The following is a 27,740-nucleotide window of genomic DNA, read 5'->3' on the forward strand; positions in this document are numbered from 1 at the left end:
TACTGTAAAGATTCCTGTATTCCTGTATTGATCTGGGTCCCAGTTACTACTGGAGCCCATGACTTGTGGTGTACGCCTACAGAGTAGGCTCAGGTAATCCATAAATCTCCAACATTTATAGAAGCAACTTCCAATGTGTCATGCAAGCAGAGGCGCTGACAGCTATGCCGGCCCCGGTAATGGGAGGGCCATGGCTAATGGGGGAGGTGTGGCCAGGCCCCCTCCTTACAAACTAAAAGAAAACTATTAATAACCGATGGTCATTATCACAGTATCTAATTAGAGGCCGTTTTCATTGGCGAAAACGGACCCACGATCATGCAATAACATATGGGATCGAGGATAAGTGCCCCATCCCATGTGTTATCGTGGCTCTAGCAACTTGCTTATCGTGGATTATACACCCAGAGCATAATCCCCGATAAGTGTTGGCATCGGGGGGGGAGGAAACGGGACAGGGACTTTGGAAGAGCCCTCTGCATCAGGGCTCATAGGATAGCCCCCTGCAATCCAATTACCCGTGGTCATTGACAGCATATAATTGGATACCCCCCTATAAGGAATATTTGTCAAAGCTTTACGAGAGATAAAGTGGAGAGAGATAAAGTACTAAACTATCAGCTCATTTGCATTCTCTTAATGCTCCATCTATATTTACAGCGTTCTTTTTAATCAGAGTTGTAGTGGCACAGTTAGAGCACCAATACATTTGAAACCGAGAGCTAGAACCCCCAAAGTCACCTCATGCTTCCATTTGGGTGTAAAATGGACACTTTGGTAGGGATTTTGATTAGAAATATCCAGAGGAAGAAAACATATTCCTGTGAATACCCGAAACACTGGGAAATACTGGATCATAGTGAGGAAATGACGGTTCATCAGATAGGTCACAGTTAAAATGAATGAGTTGTTGGAGAACCCAAAGATTATTAATGACTGTATAATAATAAGCAATTCAAGCTTTTCTTGTGATTTTAAACCAAAATAACTTTACGTGGATAAGTACTTGCGGTATTTTAAAAAATCTAAATGTATAAGACAAATAAATGCACTGAGGAAAGAAACATTCCTATAAGTATTTAAAACCTCTGGGAGCGATCATCTAGATTTATTTCTTATATAGGAGTATCATTTCAGTTGATATACTCGTTTTGCCAGTTAACTGTCATAATAAGGGTTACTATAGAACTCAGCTGTAAAAAATGATCAATACAAGCTTCTGCGCCGCTTAGTGGTGTGAATCACTTAATTGGCTTGACCTGGATTTGTCCCTTGCTTGGCTTAAGTATAGGCTATTTAGAAATGATGTAAACGTTCACATTATGTTTCTACAGAAATCTGTGCATATGTATCTTGTCCGCTGTCATGTTTACCTAAAACTATTGTTAATATTTTGGTCACCCTTTAAGAACTCGTACTTCTGTTACTCTTCCTTTCAAGATGATTCTAAGAGAAACTGAAAACTTAAATAAACAAAACCTGACTTCATCAGATATACCTCAAATTCGAGGTAGTCCTCCTTTTGCTTAAATTCATCCACCTCTTTTCCTTTCACCTTCTTATCCGGAGGAGATGTGCGGTGTTCTATTAAGCTTGATGACATGCTCTTGAATTTAGATTCATGTGTTTTCACCTGTTCTTCCTAAATATCAAAATACATTTGTTATTTTTTTTTATTTTTATTTTATTTGGGCCAAATTTTCTTCACCATACATCAAAATGTACTTAAATTCTCTGTTCAGCTGTTTTAAATAAAAACGAATATTCCATTTGTGGCAAAATGAATAAGTACAAATATCTTCTACTTTTACATCAGTGCTGCACACTTAGGGCTTTATTCAGGTTTGTTAGCATTAGCAAAGCAAAAAAAAAAAAAAAACAGACACTAATTGGCAAAACTATGTGCACTGCAGGTGGGCAGATATAACATGTGCAGAGAGAGTTAGATTTGGGTGGGGTGCATTCTAACTGAAATCTAAATTGCAGTGTAAAAATAAATCAGCCAGTATATGCCATGCCCGGAAACAACATAACCCACCCAAATCTAACTCTCTCCCATTAGTGTGCTTTTTGGGTTTGCTAACAAACCTGAGTATCCCCATAGTTCAACACTACTGTAATTATCTAACAGCATGTTATAAGGAATATCCATGTGCTCTAACAGAGGGCAACCAATCACATACCAGCATTTAGCAGCTGAATAGGTACAAGTGAATAAGGAGTCATGGAAGGGCTTGTAACATGAAATTTCCCTGCACTGGCACTACCCCATCCTGCTTCTTACTTTATGCGAAAAGGATGGAGGTAGTACTGGAGGGCACTGTGTGTTACTCCTATCAGACTGCGAGGGTAGTGCTGGCTGGGCTTTGACATCACAGTCCAGAGGCACACTCCCACCCCACACCTGCTGTGCTTATTTGCAGCGCTTGACATTTGCATGGATAATGAGACTATTATTAGACATATAGAGGTACTAGTAGGTATTATTCACTTCTAATTCTCCTGGACCTCTCTGCTGCATTTTACACGTTGACCACTTTCTTCTCATACTACAGGACACTCAGTGGCGGAAGTACCGGAGTCAATGGAGTCAGTTGCCGCTGGGCTCCAGCAGCGAAGGGGGCACCTCCTCTATTGTCTCTGGAGCATTTCCATCACTGTGGGCTCCAGAGTCCAGACACTTGCAGCAGACTATCAGAGCGTTGTGAATGGGGAGGCGGGGGTGTGCCCTCCCCCATGACTCCCCGGCTCCCGCATGCTAACATCAGCAGAGAAGGGGAGATGGAGCAACTGGTGAGTAGAGGGACTGACGGTAGGGAGAGTGCTGAGAAAGGGGCAAAACTTTGTGTGTGTATGAGGTTATGTTTTTTTTATATGTTGCTGTGTGTGTGTGTGTGTGTGTGTGTGTGCGCATATGTGGCTATGTGTGTAAATATATGTGTGTATATGTGGGTATATCTGGTAATGTGTGCATACTGTGGGGGGAATTCAATTGTTATCACGGGACCCCGCACCCACACGCGTCTGCTGGCAACTATTAAAATGTTTCTGCCGGCGGGCATAGACCTTTTTTTTAGCTCGTTTCCCCTGTATGTGTGAATATATGTGTGTATAACAGCTGTAGGTTTTATACCTCAATAATCAGTACACAATCACAAAGCAATGTCTGTAGCTCCCTCGATTGTCACGATGGGCCCTTTATCACTGTCTGTCCCAGGCCCATGTGACACTTAATCCGACCCTGGATGCCGGGGTATTGGTGGTGATAGTAGGGGGGGCACCATCACCTATCTCACCTCCGGGCATATGGTATAAACTTACGCCCCTGTGGACACTGTCCTATCCTGGTTCTCATTAAACCTTTCAAATCTCTCTTTCAGTGTTCATTTCTTTGGATCCATCTCCTCTATACTTACTTTATTAGTAAGACCACTATATTGCTTCTCTGGGAAAACTGAGAAGCTCTTTTGGATTTCAGTTGTCTCTATGTGGATGGTGCTGAAAATTATAACCCCTCTCTGGCAATGGCATATCCAGGGGTTTCCACACCGCACACGTTGCACACACTTCAATACTCACCTCTCTGGATTAAGTGCTGCACAGTCACTGGCAAAATGGCCACAGCGCCTTTTCCCCAGAGAGCTGAGCATGTGCAGTAGACACTGGAAGAGCGGCAGAGTGTACTACACTGCCAGCCAGAGAAGAGGGGGCCCTGATGGAGACTGCACACATGCCTCATTGTCTCTTAATACACCCCTGATCTCTGGATACAACTGCAACTGGATCTGTCTCTACAATTTCATCTTGGATGAAACTATGAAGATTCCCACCAACCAAAATAAAATACCTAATTTGTGCTATCTTTGATTGAAAACCATCCTTTGTCCCCACATCAAATAAGTAATCACATCCTGTTATATGATGAACTTCCATAATAGAACTTCTATAATATAATATAATATATAATATAATATAATAATATAATATAACATAATAGAACTTCCATAATTTGCATGCATCTCACACAAGACAGTGCAAGTACTTATAACTCATGCATGCATAATCTACTCCATTGACTACTGCAATTCCTTCTTTCTTTGTTACTTCTCTACACCTACAATCTATTTTCAATGCAGAGGTTACTGTAGAATGATTTTTCTTGCAAAAAAAGGTTTTCCGCAGGCCATGCATTGGCAGTCTGTATTTTCCTAATCAAATGTAAAATATACTACTTTGAGTTTTTGGAATTAACTGGTGCTTAGAGATATTATCCTTTGTGCTGAGCTGTAATACTGTAAATAGATCCACTTATCTGGGTACACTATGAACACCCCAATACATTATAGAGCAGGCATTCTCAACCTCGCCACAAGGCACACCAACAGTCCAGGTTTTAGTGATAGCCAACCCATGCTTGAGCACAGGTGACTTAATTAGTACCTCAGTTATTTTGACTAACCATCTGTGCTGAAGCCTGGATATCACTATGACCTGCACTGTTAGTGTGCCTTGAGGACCGAGGTTGGGAATGCCTGAAATTGACTGTGACTATTGCAACTCACCCGCAGTTAACGTCAAGACACATTACTGTTATTTACAGGGTACATTTTATTAGACTGAAAGGTGATCTATTGGCGAAAGCCAGACGCTAAGCCAGGCCTGGCCAAACTATGGCTCTCCAGCTGTTGTGAAACTACATATCCCAACATGCCCTGCACCAGTTTTAGTGTTCCCTAATAGCAAACCTGTGGCAGGGCCTGCTGGGACTTGTAGTTTCACAGTAGCTAGAGAGGCACAGGTTAGCCAGGCCTGCTCCAAGCCAACAGACTGGTGGGTTCTATGCAGGGGCGTCAGGACGTTTTTAGGTTGGGGGGGGCAAGATATAATCTCATTTCGGCGTCCCTAAATTGCTGAATCGCTTATGAAATGCATTGAAAAGGCTGAATCCACACTGAATTCCCACACCCAGAAAAGCCGGATACAGGGCCCGATTCAGACCTGATTGCTGTGCTGCAAATTACACTGTCCTGCAATCAGATTGTCTCCGCCCAGGGGGAGTGAAAACTCATCCCGTGCAAGTGTGTGATTGCATGTGTACGCTGTGCGAAAATTCCCCTCAGGCAGCGGACAGCTGCAAATCCGTTCTCATCACACTCACCATCGAATGTTGTTCCCATTTTGTGCAGTGTGTGCAGTCTGTGCATAGCTCAATACTTACTCCTCCAGTGCGAAGGAATCAGGGCGATCGGGTCTGGAGCGTTTTCCCTGACATTCCCAGAAAACGGTCAGTTACCACCCACAAATGCCCTCTTCCTGTCAATCAGCTTGCGAACGCTCGTGCAATTTAAATTTTTGCACTATCCTCTCGCTGTATGGTGATGCGCATGCGCATTGTGGTACATACGCATGCATAGTAGTTTGATAATGATCAGGCCTGAATCGGGCCCACAGTACTTTTTTTTTTTGGGGGGGGGGGGGCGGGCTCATGTACAAATTTAGCCACGCTCATCAGCATGACATGGATGGCGTGACTAGTATTCCTGCATCTATGGCGTGCACATCATAGACTTCAATGGTGCAATCACTAGCTGAATGTCTGATTGTTTGATGTCAAACTAGTTTCCCACCATGTGCCCCACGTAGCAGGGAAACACTTGAATTGGCTACCGGTCACTTTAGATGGGGGCTAATTATCTCAAACTGCCACATGAGGTAGGGTCAGCTAGAGCTAGTGTCACCACCTGCTTCTGCTGGTATGACTGGTGGGGAAAACGAGCGGCACTGAACAACTAAGTTGCCGCACTTTTTTCCTTTCCTGCAGGTGCCATCACAGTATATACATAAACATATATTTATTTTACACTATATTTTTTTTAAAGAACCTTGGCACTCATTACCCTACACATGTAGCCAAGCTCATTGTTGCCATGATGCGTGGTGCGACTAGTGTGCCCACATCTATGGCGCATGTATGCGTACGCACGCACATGCCATTGACTGCTATGGTGTCATCGCTGACTGCACTTAGTCACAGTGCAGTGCATATGCGCACTGCCGCGATGCATACGCCGTGCGTACGCATTGCGGCAACAATGAGCGTGGCTATATCTGTATATCCTTATGGGATGGTAATGATCTCCTGGCGGACAGGATGCCGGCTGTCAATATACTGAAAGCGGCATCCCGGCTGCCAGAACACCGGCAGCGGGGTGAGTGCAAAGAGTCCCCTTGCGGGCTTGCTGTTCTCGTCATGCGCCAGGTTTTATTCACACTCTATGGGTGTTGAGGACATCCACAAGTGGGAATAGCCTTGGCGAGTGCTGTCGGCATTCCTGGCTGTCGAAATCCTGAACGCCGGGATCCCGACAGCCGGAATATTAACTAGATGAAGATGAAATACTTATTTTGATTGTAGTGAGGGAGGTAATGAGGGGGTTAATATATTAATTCAATTAACGGATTAGGGAGGGCTAATGGTTAACCCCCTCATTACCTCCCTCACTACAATCAAAATAAGTATTTCATCTTCTTTAACTCCAATTAAAGCAACAGCTCTTGATCTTAACCCTTTCACCCCCCATAATGACTACCCCCCCATAATAATAATAATAATAATAACCCCCATATATTTATTAACCTTATATTTATTAATTTTTATTATAAGTCCTTTACACACCATTTCAACACACCTGTTTTAACTTGGGGCAGAATGGGACAAAATATCTTCTTTCTGTGGTGCTCCGGCTGCATCCAGAGCACCGCGGGAAATCAGTGCCACTGCCTTGTGAGAAGACCTCAGACCTGGGGGCGGAGCCACCGAGGAAGGGGAGGCGTAGAAGGATGCCCTGTGAAAAGATCCCGGGACTTCCAGGGATGGAGGCGCTGCTCTGGCCAGGGGAGGAGCTTGGGATCTGTCACGTTGATGAGGCTGCCGCTGGCCGCCGGCCGGGACCACCATGGGCTAAGCTGACCAATGCATTATGGACTCCTATGGGCGACTATATTCACTGCATGGAGCGGAGGTGCGGTCTTTCTCCTGACCGCACATTGCTCCACCGCTCCTCCTGTACATAATGTACAGGAAGAGGCACGGTGGAGCAATGTGCGGTCAGGGGAAAGACCGCACCTCCGCTCCGTGCAGTGAATGTAGGCGCCTGCAGGAGCATTGTTCACACCTGATCGGCGCCTCTCTATGTTTGGGGGGGGCGAGCTGCCCCCTTGCCCCCCCAGTTCCGACGCCCCTGGTTCTATGTGCAGCTCTATCTGGATGTTTCCATACACTCTCCCAGAGGAGAGCAGTACTTTGCCCTCTTCTACAGGTGCTGTCTGTAAATTGCATATCATAATTTCTGGGGATACCATTTACAGCATATGTTAATTGGGATTAGAAAGACCATTCTATAATCCTTTGTATTATAAGAACTGAATCTCTCTCCTGTCACTATCGCAAAGACACAATAAAAAAAAAAAACCTCTCATCGAGAATGATAGACCATTAATAAACTATAGATGAGACTGCTATATGGATTACCAATTTATTTATTATTTATTTATTAACAGTTTCTTATATAGCGCAAATTCCGTTGCACTTTACACCTGGACACAATGATAAGACAAAACTAGGTAATAACAAACAGTCAGAGGTAGGAAGGCCCTGCTCGCAAGCTTACAATCTATGGGGAAATAGGCATTGATACACAAGGATATGTGCTATCTATTGCATTGTTGTCCACCAGATTGCAAAGGTTCTTGGTGGGCTGCATGATATCAAAACACAGCAATGATGAGCAGGGGTCAGGAGGAAGGGAAAGTGAAAGAAGAGAAAATATGTGGAGGATATGTGTGGACTGTACAGTGGTGATATAATTGGATAGGAAAGCTTATGAAGGTAATATGAATTTGATAAGCTTGTCTGAATAGGTGAGTTTTCAGGGAACGCTTGAAGGACTGGAGACTAGAGGAGAGTCTTATTGTAGGTGGTAGGGCATTCCACAGAGTGGGTGCAGCCCGGAGAAAGTCCTGCAATCGTGCATGGGAGCACGATTGTGTGGATGACAGACGTAGATCTTGTGAAGAGCGAAGGGGACGGGTTGGGAGATATTTTGAGATAAGAGAAGAGATGTATGTTGGTGTAGTATGGTTAATAGACTTGTGTTTAAGTAAAAGTATTTTATATTGAATACAGTGCATCCGGAAAGTATTCACAGTGCTTCATTTTTTCCACATTTTGTTATGTTACAGCCTTATTGCAAATAAATTCATTTTTCCCTCAAAATTTTACACACAATACCCCATAATGACAATGTGAAAAAAGTGTTTTTGAGATTTTTGCTAATTTATTAAAAATAAAAAAAACTAAGAAATCACATGTGCATAAGTATTCACAGCCTTTGCTCAATACTTTGTTGATGCACCTTTGGCAGCAATTACAGCCTCAAGTCTTTTTGAATATGATGCCACAAGCTTGGCACACCTATCTTTGGGCAGTTTCACCCATTCCTCTTTGCAGCACCTCTCAAGCTCCATCAGGTTGGATGGGAAGCGTCGGTGCACAGCCATTTTCAGATCTCCAGAGATGTGCAATCGTTTTCAAATCTGGGCTCTGGCTAGGCCACTCAAGGAAATTCACAGAGTTGTCCTGAAGCCACTCCTTTGATATCTTTTCTGCGTGCTTAGGGTCGTTGTCCTGCTGAAAGATGAACCATCGCCCCAGTCTGAGGTCAAGAGTGCTCTGGAGCAGGTTTTCATCCAGGATGTCTCTGTACATTGCTGCATTCATCTTTTCTCTATCCTGACTAGTCTCCCAGTTCATGACGCAGAAAAACATTCCCACAGCATGATGCTGCCACCACCATGCTTCACTGTAGGGATGGTATTGGCCTGATGATGAGCGGGTCAGTGGCATAACCAGGGCTCCACAGCCACTGTGGTCGCTTGGAGGCACAGGGCTGCGGGGGTGCAGCCGCCACTGCCGGCAATGATTGCTGCTGTTTTGGGAAGGACACGGAGGGCACAGTGCGCACCTCTCCTGTGTGTCCCACCTGGGACTCCGGCGACAGCGGCGTGTCTGTTAAATGAAGTGCCGGTTCATGAGCTCTGATTGGCTCATGAACCGGCACTTCATTTGACAGACACGCCGAAGGACACAGAAGGGACACACAGGAGAGGTGCGCACTGTGCCTTCTGTGTCCTTCCCAAAACGCACAGCAGTGGGGGAGCCCGGAGACTTGGGAGGGTGTGTACCTGGCACTGGGGGGGCATATTTGGCACTGGGGGGGCATATGTGTACCTGGCACTGGGGGGGGGGGCATATTTGGCACTGGGGGTATATGTGTACGTGGCACTGGGTGACAAATTTGGCACTGGGGGGGTATATGTGTACCTGGCAATGGGGGGGGGGGCATATTTGGCACTGGGGGTATATGTGTACCTGGCACTGGGGGGGGGGGGCATATTTGGCACTGGGGGTATATGTGTACCTGGCACTGGGGGGGCATATATGGCACTGGGGGTAGATGTGTACCTGGCACTGGGGGTATGTGTGTAGCTGGCACTGGGGGGGCATATGAGGCACTGGGGTAATATGTGTATCTGGCACTGTGGGGGAATATCTGGCACTGGGGGCATATGTGGCACTGGGAGCACAGCCCTAGCAACAAGCATTACCCCTTGGTTACAAGCACAACGCCCAGCTCATGAAATCCCTGGCAACAAGCATTACCCCCTAGCAATGAGCATGACACCCAGTGCATGAAACCCCAGGCAACGAATATTACCCCCTGGCAACAAGCTTGAAACCCAGCACATGATACCTCTGGCAATAAGCATAACACCTACCGAATGAAACCCCTGGCAACGAGCATGACACCCTGAGCATGAAAACCCATGGAACCAAGAGCATGAAACCCCTGGCAATGAGCAGGTAATTTAAAAGTAATTAGAAGCCTTACTGTAAGACTTAATGTGTAATAGGCATTGCGGTGTGTCATAATGTGTCACAGGCATTACGGTGTGTGACATAATATATTACGGGCATTGTGGAATGTGGTATAATGTCTCGGGGTATTGCAGTGTGTGGCATAATGTATAACAGGCATTGCGGTGTGTGGCATAGGGTATAACGGGGATTGCGGTATGTGTCCGAGGCATTACGGTGTGTGGTATACTATATCACGGGCATTGTGGTATGTGCGGTGTGTGTCATAATGTGTCACAGGCATTGTATGTGCTATAATGTATCAGGGGCGTTGCAGTGTGTAGCATAATGTATAACCGGCATTGTGATGCGTGTCATAATGTGTCACAGGCATTACGGTGTGTGGCATAATGTGTCGGGGGCATTATAGTGTGTGGCATATTGTGTCATGGGCATTATTGTGTGTGGCATAATTTCTAAGGGCCATTGCAGTATGTGGCATAATGTATACTGGGCATTACTATAAGGAGGAAAAATGACAAATAATGTAAGGGGCATGAATCAGGATTATTTTTTTTCCTGTGGTGGCCAACGTCTGGGACGATTCATCACTTTACTAGTGGCAATTATGGGAGGGGGCGCCAGAGAATGTTTTAGCTTGGGGGAGAAAAGTTTCTAGTTACGCCACTGTGAGCGGTGCCTGGTTTCTTCCAAACATGACGCCCGGCATTCACACCAAAGAGTTTAATCTTTGTCTCGGTTTCTCATGGTCTGAGAATCCTTCAGGTGCATTTTGGCAAACTCCAGGCGGGCTGCCATGTGCTTTTTACTAAGGAGTGGTTTCCTTCTGGCCACTCTACCATACAGGCCTGATTGATGGATTGTTGCAGAGATGGTTGTCCTTGTGGAAGGTTCTCCTCTCTCCACAGAGGAATGCTGTAACTCTGACAGAGTGACCATCGGGTTCTTGGTCACCTCCCTGACTAGGGCCCTTCTCCCCAGATCGCTGAGTTTAGACGGCCGGACAGCTCTATGAAGAATCCTGGTGGTTCTGAACTTCTTCCATTTACGGATGATGGAGGCCACTGTGCTCATTGGGACCTTCAAAGCAGCAGATATGTTTCTGTACCCTTCCCCAGATTTGTGCCTTGATACAATCCTGTGTTGGAGGTCTACAGACAATAACTTTGACTTCATGCTTGGTTTGTGCTCAGACATGCACTGTCAAGTGTGGGACCTTATATAGACAGGTGTGTGCCTTTCCAAATTATGTCCAATCAACTGAATTTACCACTGGTGGACTCCAATTAAGCTGTAGGAATACCTCAAGGATGATCAGTGGATAAAGGATGCGCCTGAGCTCAATTTTGAGCTTCATGGCAAAGGCTGTGAATACTTATGTACATGTGATTTCTTATTTTTTATTTTTAATAAATTTGCAAAAATCTCAAAAACACTTATTTCACGTTGTCATTATGGGGTATTGTGTGTAGAATTTGGAGAGAAAAAGGAATTTATTCCATTTTGGAATAAGGCTCTAACATAAAAAATGTGGAACAAGTGAAGTGCTGTGAATACTTTCTGGATGCACTGTACGTTAGAATACAGGTAACCAATGGAGGGACTGACATAGTGGGTCTGCAGACGATGAACGTCTAGTGATAAAGATTAGCCTTGCAGCTGCATTCAGTATGGATTGTAATGGTGAGAGCCTCTTCTTGTTAAGACCATTAAGAAGACTATTGCAATAATCAAAGCAGGAGATAATGAGAGCATGGATTAGAGTTTTAGGGGGATATCCAATTAACCCCGGTAATTTACCGGGGCTAATTGTCCCGCCGGGGGCTAGCTAATTAGCCCCGATAAGCCGCAGCACGCGCCGGCTTGTCTGGGATTTTGTTTCGCCTGCCAGCTTCCGAAAACGGGGCTGTTTCACATGAAAACACACAGGTTTCACTGAACCTGTGTGTTTTCGGGAGAAGGGTTTTTTTTTTTTTTTTTACAGGCGATTCATCTGGATAGCCTGTAAAAAAAAAATTGGTGAAACATCGATGTTTTACCGGGGATAATTGGATATCCCCCTTAGTAGTGTCTTGTGTAAGGTATGATCATATTTCGGATATGTTTTTTAGATGCACAAAACATGATTTTGACACAGATTGAATGTGGGGAACAAAGGAAAGTTCAGAGTCAAGAATGACACCTAGGCAGCGAGCTTGTGGTGTAGGGTTGATTGCTGAGTTATCAACAGTGATAGAGATATCAGGTTGGTAACTGCTAATGGTCATTGGAAATATAATCAACTCTCTTTTGGAAATATTAAGTTTGAGGTGGCGAGATGACATCCAAGATTAAACAGCAGAGAGGCATTCAGTGACATGGCCCAATACAGATAGAGACAAATCAGGGGAGGATAGATAGAAAAGAGTAGCATCTGCGTACAGATGATACTAAAATCCAAAAGAGCTGAGTAGTTTACCAAGAGATGAGGTATAGACTGAGAAAAGCAGAGGACCCAAGACTGAGCCTTGCGGTACTCCAACTGATAGAGGTAGCGAAGAGGAGGTGGATTCAGAGAAGTGAACACTGAAGGAGCGATTAGATAGGTAGGATAGGAACCAAGAGAGGGCCTTTAGACTTCGCAGTGACCAGATTATTCACTAATTTAATCAGTGCTGTCTCTGTGGAGTGTTGGGAACGAAAGCCTGATTGATGTGGGTCCAATAAGTTGTATGATTTAAGAAAGTGTGGGAGGCAAGTGTAGGCAAGTTTCTCAAGTTGCTTGGAGAGGCAAGGGAGCTGAGACATGGGGCGGTAGTTTGAGAGAGTGTTAGGGTCAGGATTTTGGTTTTTTTCAGAATGGGAGTAATCACTGCATGCTTAAATAGTGAAGGGAAGATACCAGTAGAGAGTGAGAGATTACAGATGTTAGTGAAGGTTGGGAGGAGCACAGGATACCAATGCTGTAGCCCGTCACTCATTTCCAGTTGAAAAGCTTACTCTAAAGATCATAAACCTACCTACTTTAAATTTGACCACAGCTTTAACAGCTACCAAATATTAGACGTAATATGTAAACCTACAGCTGTTGCCCAAAATCCACAGAAAATGTTGGCACTTTACTCTTGCAGAGCCTGAAATGGATGATACTGCAAAGCATATTCTTTACAAATTTTGGGTTGTCTGAAATCTATAAATCAGAAATTTTTGGAGAGATACTTTAGTTCTGATTGCCTAATGCGCAGAGTTGAACATTCAAATATAACTAGGCCCCCTGAGACCGTGTTTATTAAAAGAGCTTTTTCTGTTTATTTACTCCCAGAGGTCCTATTAAACCTACAGCTGCCTGCCGGAGTGGTTCCTTGGAGATTACGATGTGTTTTACACAGGCTGAGACAACGCCAGTGGAGATAGGGTTTAAATTGACACCAGTATGCTTTGAGGTCTATTTACAATACATGTAGTGACAAGGACAACCTAATGACTTTAGTCTTCCCTGCCTGCAATTATTTCTAAACACTCAAGAAAAATAAGAATTTACTCACCGGTAATTCTATTTCTCGTAGTCCGTAGTGGATGCTGGGAACTCCATAAGGACCATGGGGAATAGACGGGCTCCGCAGGAGACTGGGCACTCTAAAAGAAAGATTAGGTACTATCTGGTGTGCACTGGCTCCTCCCTCTATGCCCCTCCTCCAGACCTCAGTTAGGGAAACTGTGCCCGGAAGAGCTGACACAACAGGGAAAGGATTTGGAATCCAGGGTAAGACTCATACCAGCCACACCAATCACACCGTACAACTTGTGATAACCATACCCAGTTAACAGTATGAACAACAACTGAGCCTCATTTAACGGATGGCTCATAACAATAACCCTTTAGTTAAGCAATAACTATATACATGTATTGCAGAGAGTCCGCTCTTGGGACGGGCGCCCAGCATCCACTACGGACTACGAGAAATAGAATTACCGGTGAGTAAATTCTTATTTTCTCTGACGTCCTAGTGGATGCTGGGTACTCCGTAAGGACCATGGGGATTATACCAAAGCTCCCAAACGGACGGGAGAGTGCGGATGACACTGCAGCACCGCATGAGCAAACTGAAGGTCCTCCTCAGCCAGGGTATAAAACTTGTAGAACTTAGCAAACGTGTTTGACCCCGACCAAGTAGCAGCTCGGCAAAGCTGTAAAGCCGAGACCCCTCGGGTAGCCGCCCAAGAAGAGCCCACCTTCCTTGTGGAATGGGCTTTCACCATTTTGGATGCGGCAATCCAGCCGCAGAGTGAACCAGCTGAATCGTGCTATAGATCCAGCGAACAATAGTCTGCTTCGAAGCAGGAGCGCCAACCTTGTTGGCTGCATACAGAATAAACAGCGAGTCAGACTTTCTGACTCCCGCCGTTTTGGAAACATAAATCTTCAAAGCCCGGACTACGTCCAGCAACTTGGAATCCTCCAAGTCCCTAGTAGCCGCAGGCACCACAATAGGCTGGTTCAAATGAAACGATGATACCACCCTAGGAATACATTGGGGACGAGTCCTCAATTCTGCCCTGTCCATATGGAAGATCAGATAAGGGTTTTTACATGACAAAACCGCCAATACTGATACACGCCTAGCCGAAGCTAAGGCCAATAGCATGACCACTTTCCACGTGAGATATTTTAGCTCCATGGTCTTAAGTGGCTCAAACCAGTGGGATTTCAGGAAATCCAACACAACGTTAAGATCCCAAGGTGCCACCGGTGGCACAAAAGGAGGCTGAATATGCAGCACCCCCGACACAACGTCTGAACTTCAGGCAGTGAAGCCAGTTCATTTTTAGAGAAAATGTATAGGGCCGAAATCTTGACCTTTATGGATCCTAATTTTAGGCCCATAGTCACTCCTGACTGTAGGAAGTGCAGGAATCGACCCTGCTGGAATTCCTCTGTAGGGCCTTCCCGGCCTCACACCAAGCAACCTATTTTCGCCATATACAGTGAAAAAGTCTTGCTGTCACGTCTTTCCTAGCCTTTATCAGCGTAGGAATAACTGCATCCGGAATGCCCTTTTCCGCTAGGATCCGGCGTTCAACCGCCATGCCGTCAAATGCAGCCGCGGTAAATTTTGGAACAGACAGGGCCCCTGTTGCAACATGTCCTGTCTGAGAGGCAGAAGCCCTGAGTCCTCTGAGAGCATTTCCTGCAGCTCCGGGTACCGAGTCCTTCTTGGCCAATTCGGAGCAACGAATATTGTTTTCACTCCTCCTTTTATTACAAATCTCAGCCCTTGGGTATGAGAGGAAGAGGAGGGAATACAGAGACCGACTGGAACACCCACGGTGTTACTAGTGCGACCACAGCTATCACCTGAGGGTCCCTTGACCCGGCGTAAAACCTTTGTTAGCTTTTTATTGAGGTGGGACGCCATCTAGTCCACCTTAGGCAGTTCCCATCAATTTGCAAACTGCGTGAAGACTTCCTGATGAAGTCCCCACTTTCCCGGGTGGAAGTCGTGCCTGCTGAGGAAGTCTGCTTCCTAGATGTCCACTCCCGGAACGAACACTGCTGACAGTGCGCTTACTTGATTCTCCGCCCAGCGAAGAATTCTGGTGGCTTCTACCCTCGCCACCCTGCTCCTTGTGCCGCCTTGGCGGTTTACATGAACCCTTGCGGTCTGACTGGATCAGAACCGGTTGGTCGCGAAGCAGGATCTTCGCTTGACTTAGGGCATTGTATATGGCCCTTAGTTCCAGGATATTGATGTGAAAGCAAGTCAATTGACTTGACCACAGACCTTGGAAATTTCTTCCCTGTGTAACTGCCCCCCACCCTCGGAGGCTTGCATCCGTGGTCACCATGATCCAGTCCTGAATGCCGAATCTGCGGCCCTCGAGAAGGTGAGCACTCTGCAGCCACCACAGGAGAGACACCCTGGCCCTGGGGTATAGGGTGATTAACCGATGCATCTGAAGAGGTGATCCAGACCACTTGTCCAGTAAGTCCCATTGGAAGGTCCTCGCATGGAACCTGTCTAAGGGGATGGCCTCGTATGATGCCACCATCCTTCCCAGGACTCGAGTGCAGTGATGCACTGACACCTGTTTTGGTTTTAATAAATTCCTGACCAGTGTCATGAGCTCCTGAGCTCTCTCTATCGGGAGATAACCCTTTTCTGGTCTGTGTCTAGGATCGTGCCTAGGAGAGGCAGATGAGCTGTAGGAACCAACTGCAACTTTGGAATATATAGAATCCAGCCGTGTTGCCGTTACACTTCCAGAGAAAGTGATACGCTGTTCAGCAACTGCTCTCTTGATCTCGCTTTTATGAGGAGATCGTCCAAGTACGTGATAATAGTGACACCTTGCTTCCGCAGGAGCACAATCATATCCGCCATTACCATGGTGAATATTCTCGGGGCCGTGGAGAGACCAAACGGCAACATCTGAAATTGGTAATGACAATCCCGTACCGCAATTCTGAGGTACGCCTAATGAGGTGGATAAATGGGGACCTGAAGGTATGCATCCCTTATGTCCTGATTCACAATAAAGTCTCCCCCTTTTTAGGCTTGCACTGACTGCTCTTAGCGATTCCATCTTGAACTTGAACCTTCTCAGGTATATGTTCAGGGATTTTTAATTCAATATGGGTCTGACCGAACCGTCTGGTTTCGGGATTACAACATGGTCAAATAATAACACCCTCTTGTTGAAGGAGGGGACCCTTGACCACCACCTGTTAAAGATACAATTTGTGAATTGCAGTTAACACTGGCTCCCTCTCTTGGGGGGAAGCCTGCAGGGCCGTCGGTGAGGGGGCATCTTCTCACAGTCCAGCTTGTATCCCTGAGACACAATATCTATTGCCCAGGGATCGAACAGGGAGTGAACCCACTTGTGGCTGAACTTACGAAGGCGTGTCCCCACCGGGCCTAGCTCCGCCTGTGGAGCCCCAGCGACATTGGTGGATTTTTGTAGGGGCCGGGAAGGACTTCTGTTCCTGGGAACTAGCTGCCCGGCTCTGACAAGAAAGGACGCACCTCAGACTTTCTTGTTTCTTTATACGAAAGGCTGCATTTAATAATGTCGTGCTTTCTTAGGCTGTGCAGGAATATAAGGCAAACTAGCAGAATTACCAGCTATAGCTGTGGAGACCAGGCCCGAGAACCCTTCTCCACACAATCCTCAGCCTTCCATATGCCTCTTAAGTCAGCATCATCTGTCCAATGCATATTCTACAGGACACGTCAAGCAGAGGTCGACATAGCTTTGACTCTACGACCCAGTATACTCATGTCTCTTTGGGCATGCTTTATAACTATATATCTATCACTTAAGACAGCATCTTTAATATATTTATATTGCATACTAGGGTCTCATCTCTGCTGATAAGGTACCTGTCCACGCTGCCACAGCGCTATAAACCCATGCCGACACAATCGCCGGTCTGGGTAGTATACTAGAATGTGCACGCTATCTGCAGGATCCCTGAGAATAGCAAGTGCTACCGTCTGTGCAAACAGGACACCCCAGGGGAAGATTCTCAACATATCCTGGCCCTAGTGGGGAAAGGATACAGCCTGAGAATTCTCTTGTGGGAAGCTGCCGTCTCTTGTCTGGAGATTCCCGCTCTTTTTCCTCATGAGAGGAGGGAAATCTACCTCAGCATTCTTCCCCTTAAACATGTGTACTCTCGTGTCAGGGACAGATGAGTCATCAGTGATATGCAAATCATCTTTTATTTCAATAATCATATATTGAATACCTTCTAGCCATCTTGGCTGTAACTTTGCATTATCGTAGTCGACAGTGAAGTTAAACTCCATGTCGATACCAGTGTTTGTTATTATGGATAGTGAGCATTGAGAGACTCTGAAAATCTCTGTGACATAGGGACAGACCTAGGTAGATTTCCTGTCTGTTCCCTAACCTTTTGTGCAATAAATTCACCTTAGCACTTACACATATCCAAACAGGTGTCGGCGTTGTCGACGGGGACACCCTCTCACACACATATCCGCTGTATCACCTCCTTAGAGGAGCTTTTTACCTCAGACATGTCGACACACACGTACCGACACACCACACACACAGGGGATGCTCTATTTGAGGACAGTTCCCCCACAAGGCCCTTTGGAGAGACAGAGAGTATGCCAGCACACACCCCAGCGCTATATAACCCAGGGATTACACTACAACTCAGTGTTTACCCAGTAGCTGCTGTATATACAAATTTTGCGCCTAGATTTATGTGCCCCCCCCCCCCTCTCTTTTCACCCTTTGTGTACCAGGATACTGCCAGGGAGAGCCTGGGGAGCTTCCTTCCAGCGGAGCTGAGAAGAGAAAATGGCGCTGGTGTGCTGAGGACGAAGGCCCGGCCCCCTCAGCGGCAGGCTTCTGTCCTGTTTCTGACTAAAAATGGCGGGGGTTTTACACATATACAGTCACAGACTGTATTATGTGTATTTATTGCCAAAAGGTATTCTTATTGCTGCCCAGGGCGCCCCCCCCCCCAGCGCCCTGCACCCTACAGTGACCGGAGTGTGTGGTGTGCAGTGGGAGCAATGGAGCACAGCTGCAGTGCTGTGCGCTACCTTAATGAAGACCAGAGTCTTCTGCCGCCGATTTTATCTCCTTCTTCTGTGTTCTGGCTCTGCAAGGGGGACGGCGGCGCGGCTCCGGGAACGGACGATCGAGGTCAGGCCCTGTGTTCGAACCCTCTGGAGCTAATGGTGTACAGTAGCCTAAGAAGCACAAGCTAGCTGCACGCAGGTAGGTTTGCTTCTCTCCCCTCAGTCCCACGTAGCAGTGAGTCTGTTGCCAGCAGATCTCACTGAAAATAAAAAACCTAACAAATACTTTCTTTCTAGCAAGCTCAGGAGAGCCCACTAGGTGCATCCAGCTCTGGCCGGGCACAGATTCTAACTGAGGTCTGGAGGAGGGGCATAGAGGGAGGAGCCAGTGCACACCAGATAGTACCTAACCTTTCTTTTAGAGTGCCCAGTCTCCTGCGGAGCCCGTCTATTCCCCATGGTCCTTACGGAGTTCCCAGCATCCACTAGGAAGTCAGAGAAAAACAGCTATTACTTCTAGACAAGAACTTTTCAGCAGAGCACCAAAGAAAAAGACAAAAATGTCACCCCCTTTATTACCACTTTTAGTAATCAAGAGCACCAAATCAGGCAATCCATTAAAAAACATTGGGATCTCCTTCTGCTTGATCCTATCCTTAAAGAAATACTTCCTTCCAGACCAGATATAGTCTTTCGGAAAACAAGTAATTTAAAGGATATTCTGGCTCCTAGTCACTTGCCAACCAAAACCACTAATACAAGAAATACCATTGGAACCTGCAAGGGCTGCTACAAATGCGGCAACTGTAATATTTGCAAATTTCTTCATCCCAATAGAAAAATTTTTTTCAACCATAATAACACAAAATAAGATTTTACTCACCGGTAAATCTATTTCTCGTAGTCCGTAGTGGATGCTGGGAACTCCGTAAGGACCATGGGGAATAGCGGCTCCGCAGGAGACTGGGCACAACTAAGAAAGATTTAGGACTACCTGGTGTGCACTGGCTCCTCCCTCTATGCCCCTCCTCCAGACCTCAGTTAGGATACTGTGCCCAGAAGAGCTGACACAATAAGGAAAGGATTTTGGAATCCCGGGTAAGACTCTTACCAGCCACACCAATCACACCGTATAACTCGTGATACTATACCCAGTTATTAACAGTATGAAAAATAACTGAGCCTCTCAACAGATGGCTCTAAACAATAACCCTTTAGTTAGGCAATAACTATATACAAGTATTGCAGACAATCCGCACTTGGGATGGGCGTCCAGCATCCACTACGGACTACGAGAAATAGATTTACCGGTGAGTAAAATCTTATTTTCTCTGACGTCCTAGTGGATGCTGGGAACTCCGTAAGGACCATGGGGATTATACCAAAGCTCCCAAACGGGCGGGAGAGTGCGGATGACTCTGCAGCACCGAATGAGCAAACTCAAGGTCCTCCTCAGCCAGGGTATCAAACTTGTAGAATCTTCAAAAGTGTTTGAACCCGACCAAGTAGCAGCTCGGCAAAGTTGTAAAGCCGAGACCCCTCGGGCAGCCGCCCAAGAAGAGCCCACTTTCCTCGTGGAATGGGCTTTTACCGATTTAGGATGCGGCAGTCCAGCCGCAGAATGTGCAAGTTGAATCGTGCTACAGATCCAGCGAGCAATAGTCTGCTTAGAAGCAGGAGCACCCAGCTTGTTGGGTGCATACAGGATAAACAGCGAGTCAGTTTTCCTGACTCCAGCCGTCCTGGAAACATATATTTTCAGGGCCCTGACTACGTCCAGCAACTTGGAGTCCTCCAAGTCCCAAGTAGCCGCAGGCACCACAATAGGTTGGTTCACATGAAACGCTGATACCACCTTAGGAAGGAATTGGGAACGAGTCCTCAATTCCGCCCTATCCGTATGAAAAATCAGATAAGGGCTTTTACATGACAAAGCCGCCAATTCTGATACATGCCTGGCCTACGCCAGGGCCAACAGCATGACCACTTTCCACGTGAGGTATTTTAGCTCCACGGTCTTAAGTGGCTCAAACCAATGCGACTTTAGGAAATCCAACACCACGTTGAGATCCCACGGTGCCACTGGAGGCACAAACGGGGGCTGAATATGCAGCACTCCTTTAACAAAAGTCTGAACTTCAGGCAGTGAAGCCAGTTTTTTTTGGAAGAAATTGGACAGAGCCGAAATCTGGACCTTAATGGAGCCCAATTTGAAGTTCCGGGTACCAGGCTCTTCTTGGCCAATCCGGAACCACTAGTATAGTTCTTACTCCTCTTCTTCTTATTATTCTCAGTACCTTGGGTATGAGAGGTAGAGGAGGGAACACATAAACCAACAGTTAGTCTACATAGATCTCACTGAATATGGACTGATCAGCTTTCTATATATCTTTTCATCTCACAGGTATGTTGATTTCTGCCTGCTGATCCCTACACCTCTGCAATAACCCACAGACATCTCCATGCTATATTTTCAAAAGTATGTTGATTTCTGCCTGCTGATCCCTGCGAACTATAACTCTTGATCTCTATTCACACCAATGTATATTTTAGCAGTGTATGTAATTGTATTTGTAGAATATTAGTACTTGCTTATAGCTGATATTCTCTCTTGTATTGATGTTGGTCAGTGGAGTGGAGTTTATTAGCATACATGGCCTGGTGTTTACTTAACACAGGGTAATATAATTCCTTTGATTAGATGTCCAATTAGCTTCAGCTGAAGCCTTTGTAAATTAGAACTAGTATATGTTTGCATTCAGTTATGGGGCAGTTGTCTGCGGGGGCAGTTGTCTGAAGTTTAGAAATATACGAAGTTTGGAAATTACAAAGTTAGGAAATTTTAAAAAGAACAGTTAAACCAACAGTTGAACAAACATTGAAAAGCAGGTAAATCTACCATTTAACTAACAATTTCCATAAGCATTTTCCTATCTATACTTTTCACTTTAAAAATACCATGCTCCACAAACTGATTTTCCTCATAGCACTTCATGGTATCCTCTATAAAATGACATCGTCCTTCACTATTCCTGTTATTTATCGCTCTGTACACATTGCAGCCTCATTAATCCACTCCCCTCTTATTAACACTCATGAGCTTTTAACCTATCTATGTAAACTAACTGTCACATCCTCTACCTGTCACCATAAACTATCACACACCTCCCCCAACTATACCTATCTCTCTCTTCTTCTGCTTCTACTAGCTGGTGATATATCCCCAAATCCAGGTCCCATCCACATACCACGCTCACATTCAGCTGATTCACAACAGAATATAAAATCAACAAACCTTATCAACATCACTTGTCTCCCATCTACCTCCAAGTCACTAAAATGTGCTTTATGGAATGCACGCTCTGTTTGCAACAAATTAACAGCTATTCATGACCTTTTCATAGCAAAAAAATTCAATATGCTCGCTATAACAGAAACCTGGCTCACACAATCAGACACTGCCTCCCCTGCAGCACTATCACGTGGTGGCCTCCACTTCGCACACACCCCCAGGCCTGGTAACCTCAAAGGAGGGGGTGTTGGAATATTACTATCCAAATGTTACACGCACATTGTTTTACCACCTGTTCCCTCACTCACATTTACATCCTTTGAGGTACACTCTATTAGGATTTTCACGCCTTTCTCTCTGCGTGTTGCAGCTATCTATCGCCCACCTGGGCAACCCAAAAAGTTTCTGGAAGAATTTTCTGCATGGCTCCCTCACTTTCTTTCCTCTGACATCTCCACCATCATTATGGGTGATTTCAATCTCTCTATTGACAGTCCACAATCTCCCCATGCCTCTAAACTACTCTCTCTAACCTCCTCTCTTGGCCTCTCCCAATGGACTGACTCCCCTACTCATCAGGAGGGCCACTGCCTTGATCTTGTATTCACCAGACTATGCTCTGTTTCTGAACTCACTAACACTCCTTTCCCTCTCTCAGATCACAACCTTATCACATGCATGCTCTCCTCCATTACTTCAAACTCAATGTCCATAAAGTCTACAAGGACACCTCTTACCCGCAGAAATATTAACGCTATTAATTTTCAACAACTATCTACCTCTCTGCAACCACTGCTTTCACCAATTTCTACATGCACCTCTCCAGAGACCGCTGTGTCACACCTTAACCAAACTCTAGTAACAGCACTTGATGAAGTGGCTCCAGCTACCCATCACACTCCATGTAGACTTAGATGTCAACCGTGGCACTCTAAATACACTAGACACTTACAAAAACTCTCACGAAAAGTTGAACGCCAGTGGCGTAAATCTCGTAGTTCAAGTGACTTTCTCACATATAAGACCACCTACCACTCTTATCGTACTGCTCTGGACACTGCCAAACAAACATATTTTCAATCTCTCATCTCTGCTCAAGCCTCTAACCCCAAGCGACTTTTTAATACATTTAAATTACTTCTTGTCCCTCCCTCACCTAACCCACCAGCCACTGTCAGTGCGCAAGATCTTGCTTCAAGGACAAGATTGACAAGATCCGAAATGAAATGGTATGCTCTTCCACAGCAAGTGACCTGCTCAATTCCCTGCCTGAACCCTCTAACACCTTCTCTTCCTTTGATCCTACAAATGAAGATGAAGTATCTGCACTCTTTTCATCTGCCTACTCTAATACCTCTCCCCTTGACTCTATACCCTCACAAATTAGTAAAGCTCTGTCTACTGTGCTCATCCCAACCTTAACAAAAATCTGTAATCTCTCCCTGTCTACTGGTATCTTTCCTTCTCTATACAAGCATGCAGTGATTACTCCCATTCTGAAAAAACACAACTCTGACCCGAACGCTCTCTCTAACTACCGTCCCATCTCTCAGCTCCCATGCCCCTCCAAGCTACTGGAGAGACTTGCCTACACTCGCCTCACACACTTTCTTAACTCACACAGCCTACTGGACCCACTTCAGTCAGGATTTCGTGCCCAACACTCCACAGAGACAGCACTGACTAAGGTAGTGAATGATTTGGTCACTGCTAAATCTAAAGGACATTTCTCTCTACTTATTCTCCTTGATCTCTCTGCTGCTTTTGACACTGTTGACCACTCTCTTCTCATACAAACACTACAATCCCTAGGTATTCAGGACACAGCCCTTTCTTGGTTCTCATCCTACCTATCTAATCGCTCCTTCAGTGTTCGTTTCTCTGATTCCACCTCTCCTTCGCTACCTCTCTCAGTTGGAGTACCGCAAGGCTCAGTCCTAGGTCCTCTGCTTTTCTCTATCTATACCACATCTCTTGGCAAACTAATCAACTCTTTCGGATTTCAGTACCATCTGTATGCGGATGATACTCAAATCTACCTATCCTCCCCTGATTTGTCACCATCTGTATTGGGCCGTGTCACTGCATGCCTTTCTGCCATTTCATCTTGGATGACATCTCGCCACCTCAAACTTAATATTTCCAAAACAGAATTAATTATATTTCCACCAGCCAATAGTAGTTTCCAACCTGATATCTCTATCACTGTTGAGAACTCTGCAATCACCCCTACCCCACAAGCTCGCTGCCTAGGTGTCATTCTTGACTCTGAACTGTCCTTTGTTACCCACATTCAATCTGTCTCAAGATCATGTTACATACATCTAAGAAACATATCCAAAATACGCCCTTATCTTACACAAGACACAGCAAAAACTCTAATCCATGCTCTCATTATCTCCCGCATTGATTATTGTAATAGTCTCCTGACCGGTCTTCCCAAACATAGGCTCTCACCACTACAATCCATTTTGAATGCAGCTGCGAGACTAATCTTCCTTGCCAGACGTTCATCGTCTGCAGATCCGCTCTGTCAGTCCCTCCATTGGTTACCGGTATTCTACCCTATTAAATATAAAATACTTTTACTCACATACAAGGCTATTAACCAAACTGCACCAACATACATCTCTTCACTCATCTCAAAATATCTCCCTACCCGACCTCTCCGCTCTGCACAAGATCTACGTCTCTCATCCACACGCATTACTTGTTCACACTCAAAATTACAGGACTTTATCCGGGCTTCACCCACTCTGTGGAATGCCCTCCCACGCACAGTAAGACTCGCCTCTAGTCTCCAAACCTTTAAATGTTCCCTGAAAACTCACCTCTTCAGACAAGCCTATCAAATTCCAGACCCACCGACATAACCTTCGGTGCTTCCCTATCTAATTACATCCTCTGTAGAATATTCATAACATCACATATCTTATCTTTCTTTAGTCTCACACCCTCCTGACACTTGGATAACTTTGTGGGGTATCATCATACAACCCATTAAGAACCTAGCAATCTGGTGGACCATTATGCAATAGGTAGCATCTATCCTTGTGTATCTATGCCTATTTCCCTATAGATTGTAAGCTTGCGAGCAGGGCCTTCCTACCTCTGTCTGTCTGTTTTTACCCAGTTTTGTTCTATTACTGTTGTTCTAATTGTAAAGCGCAACGGAATATGCTGCGCTATATAAGAAACTGTTAATAAATAAATAATAAATAAATAAATAAACCGACTGGTACACCCACGGTGTCACTAGAGCGTCCACAGCTATCGCCTGAGGGTCCCTTGACCTGGCGCAATATCTTTTCAACTTTTTGTTGAGGCGGGACGCCATCATGTCCACCTGTGGTCTTTCCCAACGGTTTACCAGCATTTTGAAGACTTCTGGATGAAGTCCCCACTCTCCCGGGTGGAGGTCGTGTCTGCTGAGGAAGTCTGCTTCCCAGTTGTCCACTCCCGGAATGAACACTGCTGACAGTGCTAACACGTGATTTTCCGCCCATCGGAGAATCCTTGTGGCTTCTTACATCGCCATCCTGCTTCTTGTGCCGCCCTGTCGGTTTACATGGGCGACCGCCGTGATGTTGTCTGACTGGATCAGCAGTGGCTGGTGTTGAAGCAGGGGTCTTGCCTGACTTAGGGCATTGTAAATGGCCCTTAGTTCCAGAATATTTATGTGTAGGGAAGTCTCCTGACTTGACCATTGTCCTTGGAAGTTTCTTCCCTGCGTGACTGCCCCCCAACCTCGAAGGCTGGCATCCGTGGTCACCAGGACCCAGTCCTGTATGCCGAATCTGTGGCCCTCTAGAAGATGAGCACTCTGCAGCCACCACAGCAGCGACACCCTGGCCCTTGAAGACAGGGTTATCAGCCGATGTATCTGAAGATGCGATCCTGACCACTTGTCCAACAGATCCCACTGAAAGATCCTTGCATGGAACCTTCCGAATGGAATTGCTTCGTAAGAAGCCACCATTTTTCCCAGGGCTCGCGTGCAGTGGTGCACCGACACCTGTTTTGGTTTTAGGAGGTCTCTGACTAGAGATGACAACTCCTTGGCCTTCTCCTCCGGGAGAAACACTTTTTTCTGTTCTGTGTCGAAAACCATCCCCAGGAACAGTAGACGCGTTGTAGGAACCAGCTGTGACTTCGGAATGTTCAGGATCCAGCCGTGCTGTTGTAGCACTGCCCGAGGCAGTGCTACTCCGATCAACAACTGTTCCCTGGACCTCGCCTTTATAAGGAGATCGTTCAAGTACGGGATAATTATAACTCCCTTTTTTCGAAGGAGTATCATCATCTCTGCCATTACCTTGGTAAATACCCTCGGTGCCGTGGATAGACCAAACGGCAACGTCTGGGATCGGTAATGACAGTCCTGTACCACAAATCTGAGGTACTCCTGGTGAGGGGGGTAAATGGGGACATGCAGGTAAGCATCCTTGATGTCCAGTGATACCATGTAATCCCTTTCATCCAGGCTTGCAATAACCGCCCTGAGCGATTCCATTTTGAACTTGAACCTTCGTATATAAGTGTTCAAGGATTTCAAATTTAGGATGGGTCTCACCGAACCGTCCGGTTTCGGTACCACAACCATTGTGGAATAGTAACCCCGTCCTTGTTGAAGGAGGGGTACCTTGACTATCACCTGCTGCGAATACAGCTTGTGAATTGCCTCCAGCACTGCCTCCCTGTCCGAGGGAGCTGTCGGCAAGGCAGATTTGAGGAAACGGCGAGGGGGAGACGTCTCGAACTCCAGCTTGTACCCCTGAGATACTACCTGTAGAATCCAGGGATCCACCCGTGAGCGAGCCCACTGGTCGCTGAAGTACTTGAGACGGGCCCCCACCGTACCTGGCTCCGCCTGTGGAGCCACAGCGTCATGCGGTGGATTTAGAGGAAGCGGGGGAGGACTTTTGTTCCTGGGAACTGGCTGTATGCTGCAGCTTTTTCCCTCTACCTCTGCCTCTGGGCAGAAAGGACGCGCCTTTAACCCACTTGCCTTTCTGGGACCGAAAGGACTGTACCTGATAATACGGTGCTTTCTTCGGCTGTGAGGGAACATGGGGTAAAAATGTTGATTTCCCAGCTGTAGCTGTGGAAACGAGGTCCAAGAGACCATCCCCAAACAACTCCTCACCCTTGTAAGGCAAAACTTCCATGTGCCTTTTAGAATCAGCATCACCTGTCCACTGCCGAGTCCACAATCCTCTCCTGGCAGAAATGGACATTGCGTTTATTTTAGATGCCAGCCGGCAAATACCACTCTGTGCATCTCTCATGTATAAGACTGCGTCTTTAATATGCTCTATGGTTAGCAATATAGTGTCCCTGTCTAAGGTATCAATGTTATCTGACAGGGAATCTGACCACGCAGCTGCAGCACTGCACATCCATGCTGAAGCAATAGCTGGTCTCAGTATAATACCTGAGTGTGTATATACAGACTTCAGGATAGCCTCCTGCTTTCTATCTGCAGGCTCCTTTAGGGCGGCCGTGTCCGGAGACGGTAGTGCCACCTTTTTTGACAGACGTGTGAGCGCTTTATCCACCCTAGGGGATGTCTCCCAACGTGACCTATCCTCTGGCGGGAAAGGGTACGCCATTAGTAACCTTTTAGAAATTACCAGTTTCTTATCGGGGGAAACCCACGCTTCTTCACACACTTCATTTAATTCATCAGATGGGGGATAAACCACTGGAAGCTTTTTCTCCCCAAACATAATACCCTTTTTTGTGGTACCTGGGGTAATATCTGAAATGTGCAACACATTTTTCATTGCCGTAATCATGTAACGGGTGGCTCTATTGGAATGTACACTAGTCTCATCGTCGTCGACACTGGAGTCAGTATCCGTGTCGACATCTGTGTCTGCCATCTGAGGTAGTGGGCGTTTTAGGGCCCCTGATGGCTTTTGAGACGCCTGGGCAGGCACGGGCTGAGAAGCCGGCTGTCCCACATCTG

The 27,740-nt window shown here is 46.0% G+C and overlaps 1 protein-coding gene across 3 annotated transcripts in view; it reads right to left on the reverse strand.

The window, feature by feature from the left end:
- Window positions 1-27,740, reverse strand: part of PSD (pleckstrin and Sec7 domain containing) — a 747,912-nt gene that overhangs the window by 12,029 nt on the left and 708,143 nt on the right. For all 3 annotated transcript variants that reach the window (XM_063961403.1, XM_063961401.1, XM_063961402.1), the window contains one exon: window positions 1,499-1,642. In XM_063961403.1, the coding sequence (XP_063817473.1) occupies window positions 1,499-1,642 (144 nt within the window). The remainder of the gene's footprint in view (window positions 1-1,498; window positions 1,643-27,740) is intronic.

The sequence above is a fragment of the Pseudophryne corroboree genome, chromosome 3, assembly GCF_028390025.1.
Source record: "Pseudophryne corroboree isolate aPseCor3 chromosome 3, aPseCor3.hap2, whole genome shotgun sequence".
Taxonomy (NCBI): domain Eukaryota; kingdom Metazoa; phylum Chordata; class Amphibia; order Anura; family Myobatrachidae; genus Pseudophryne; species Pseudophryne corroboree.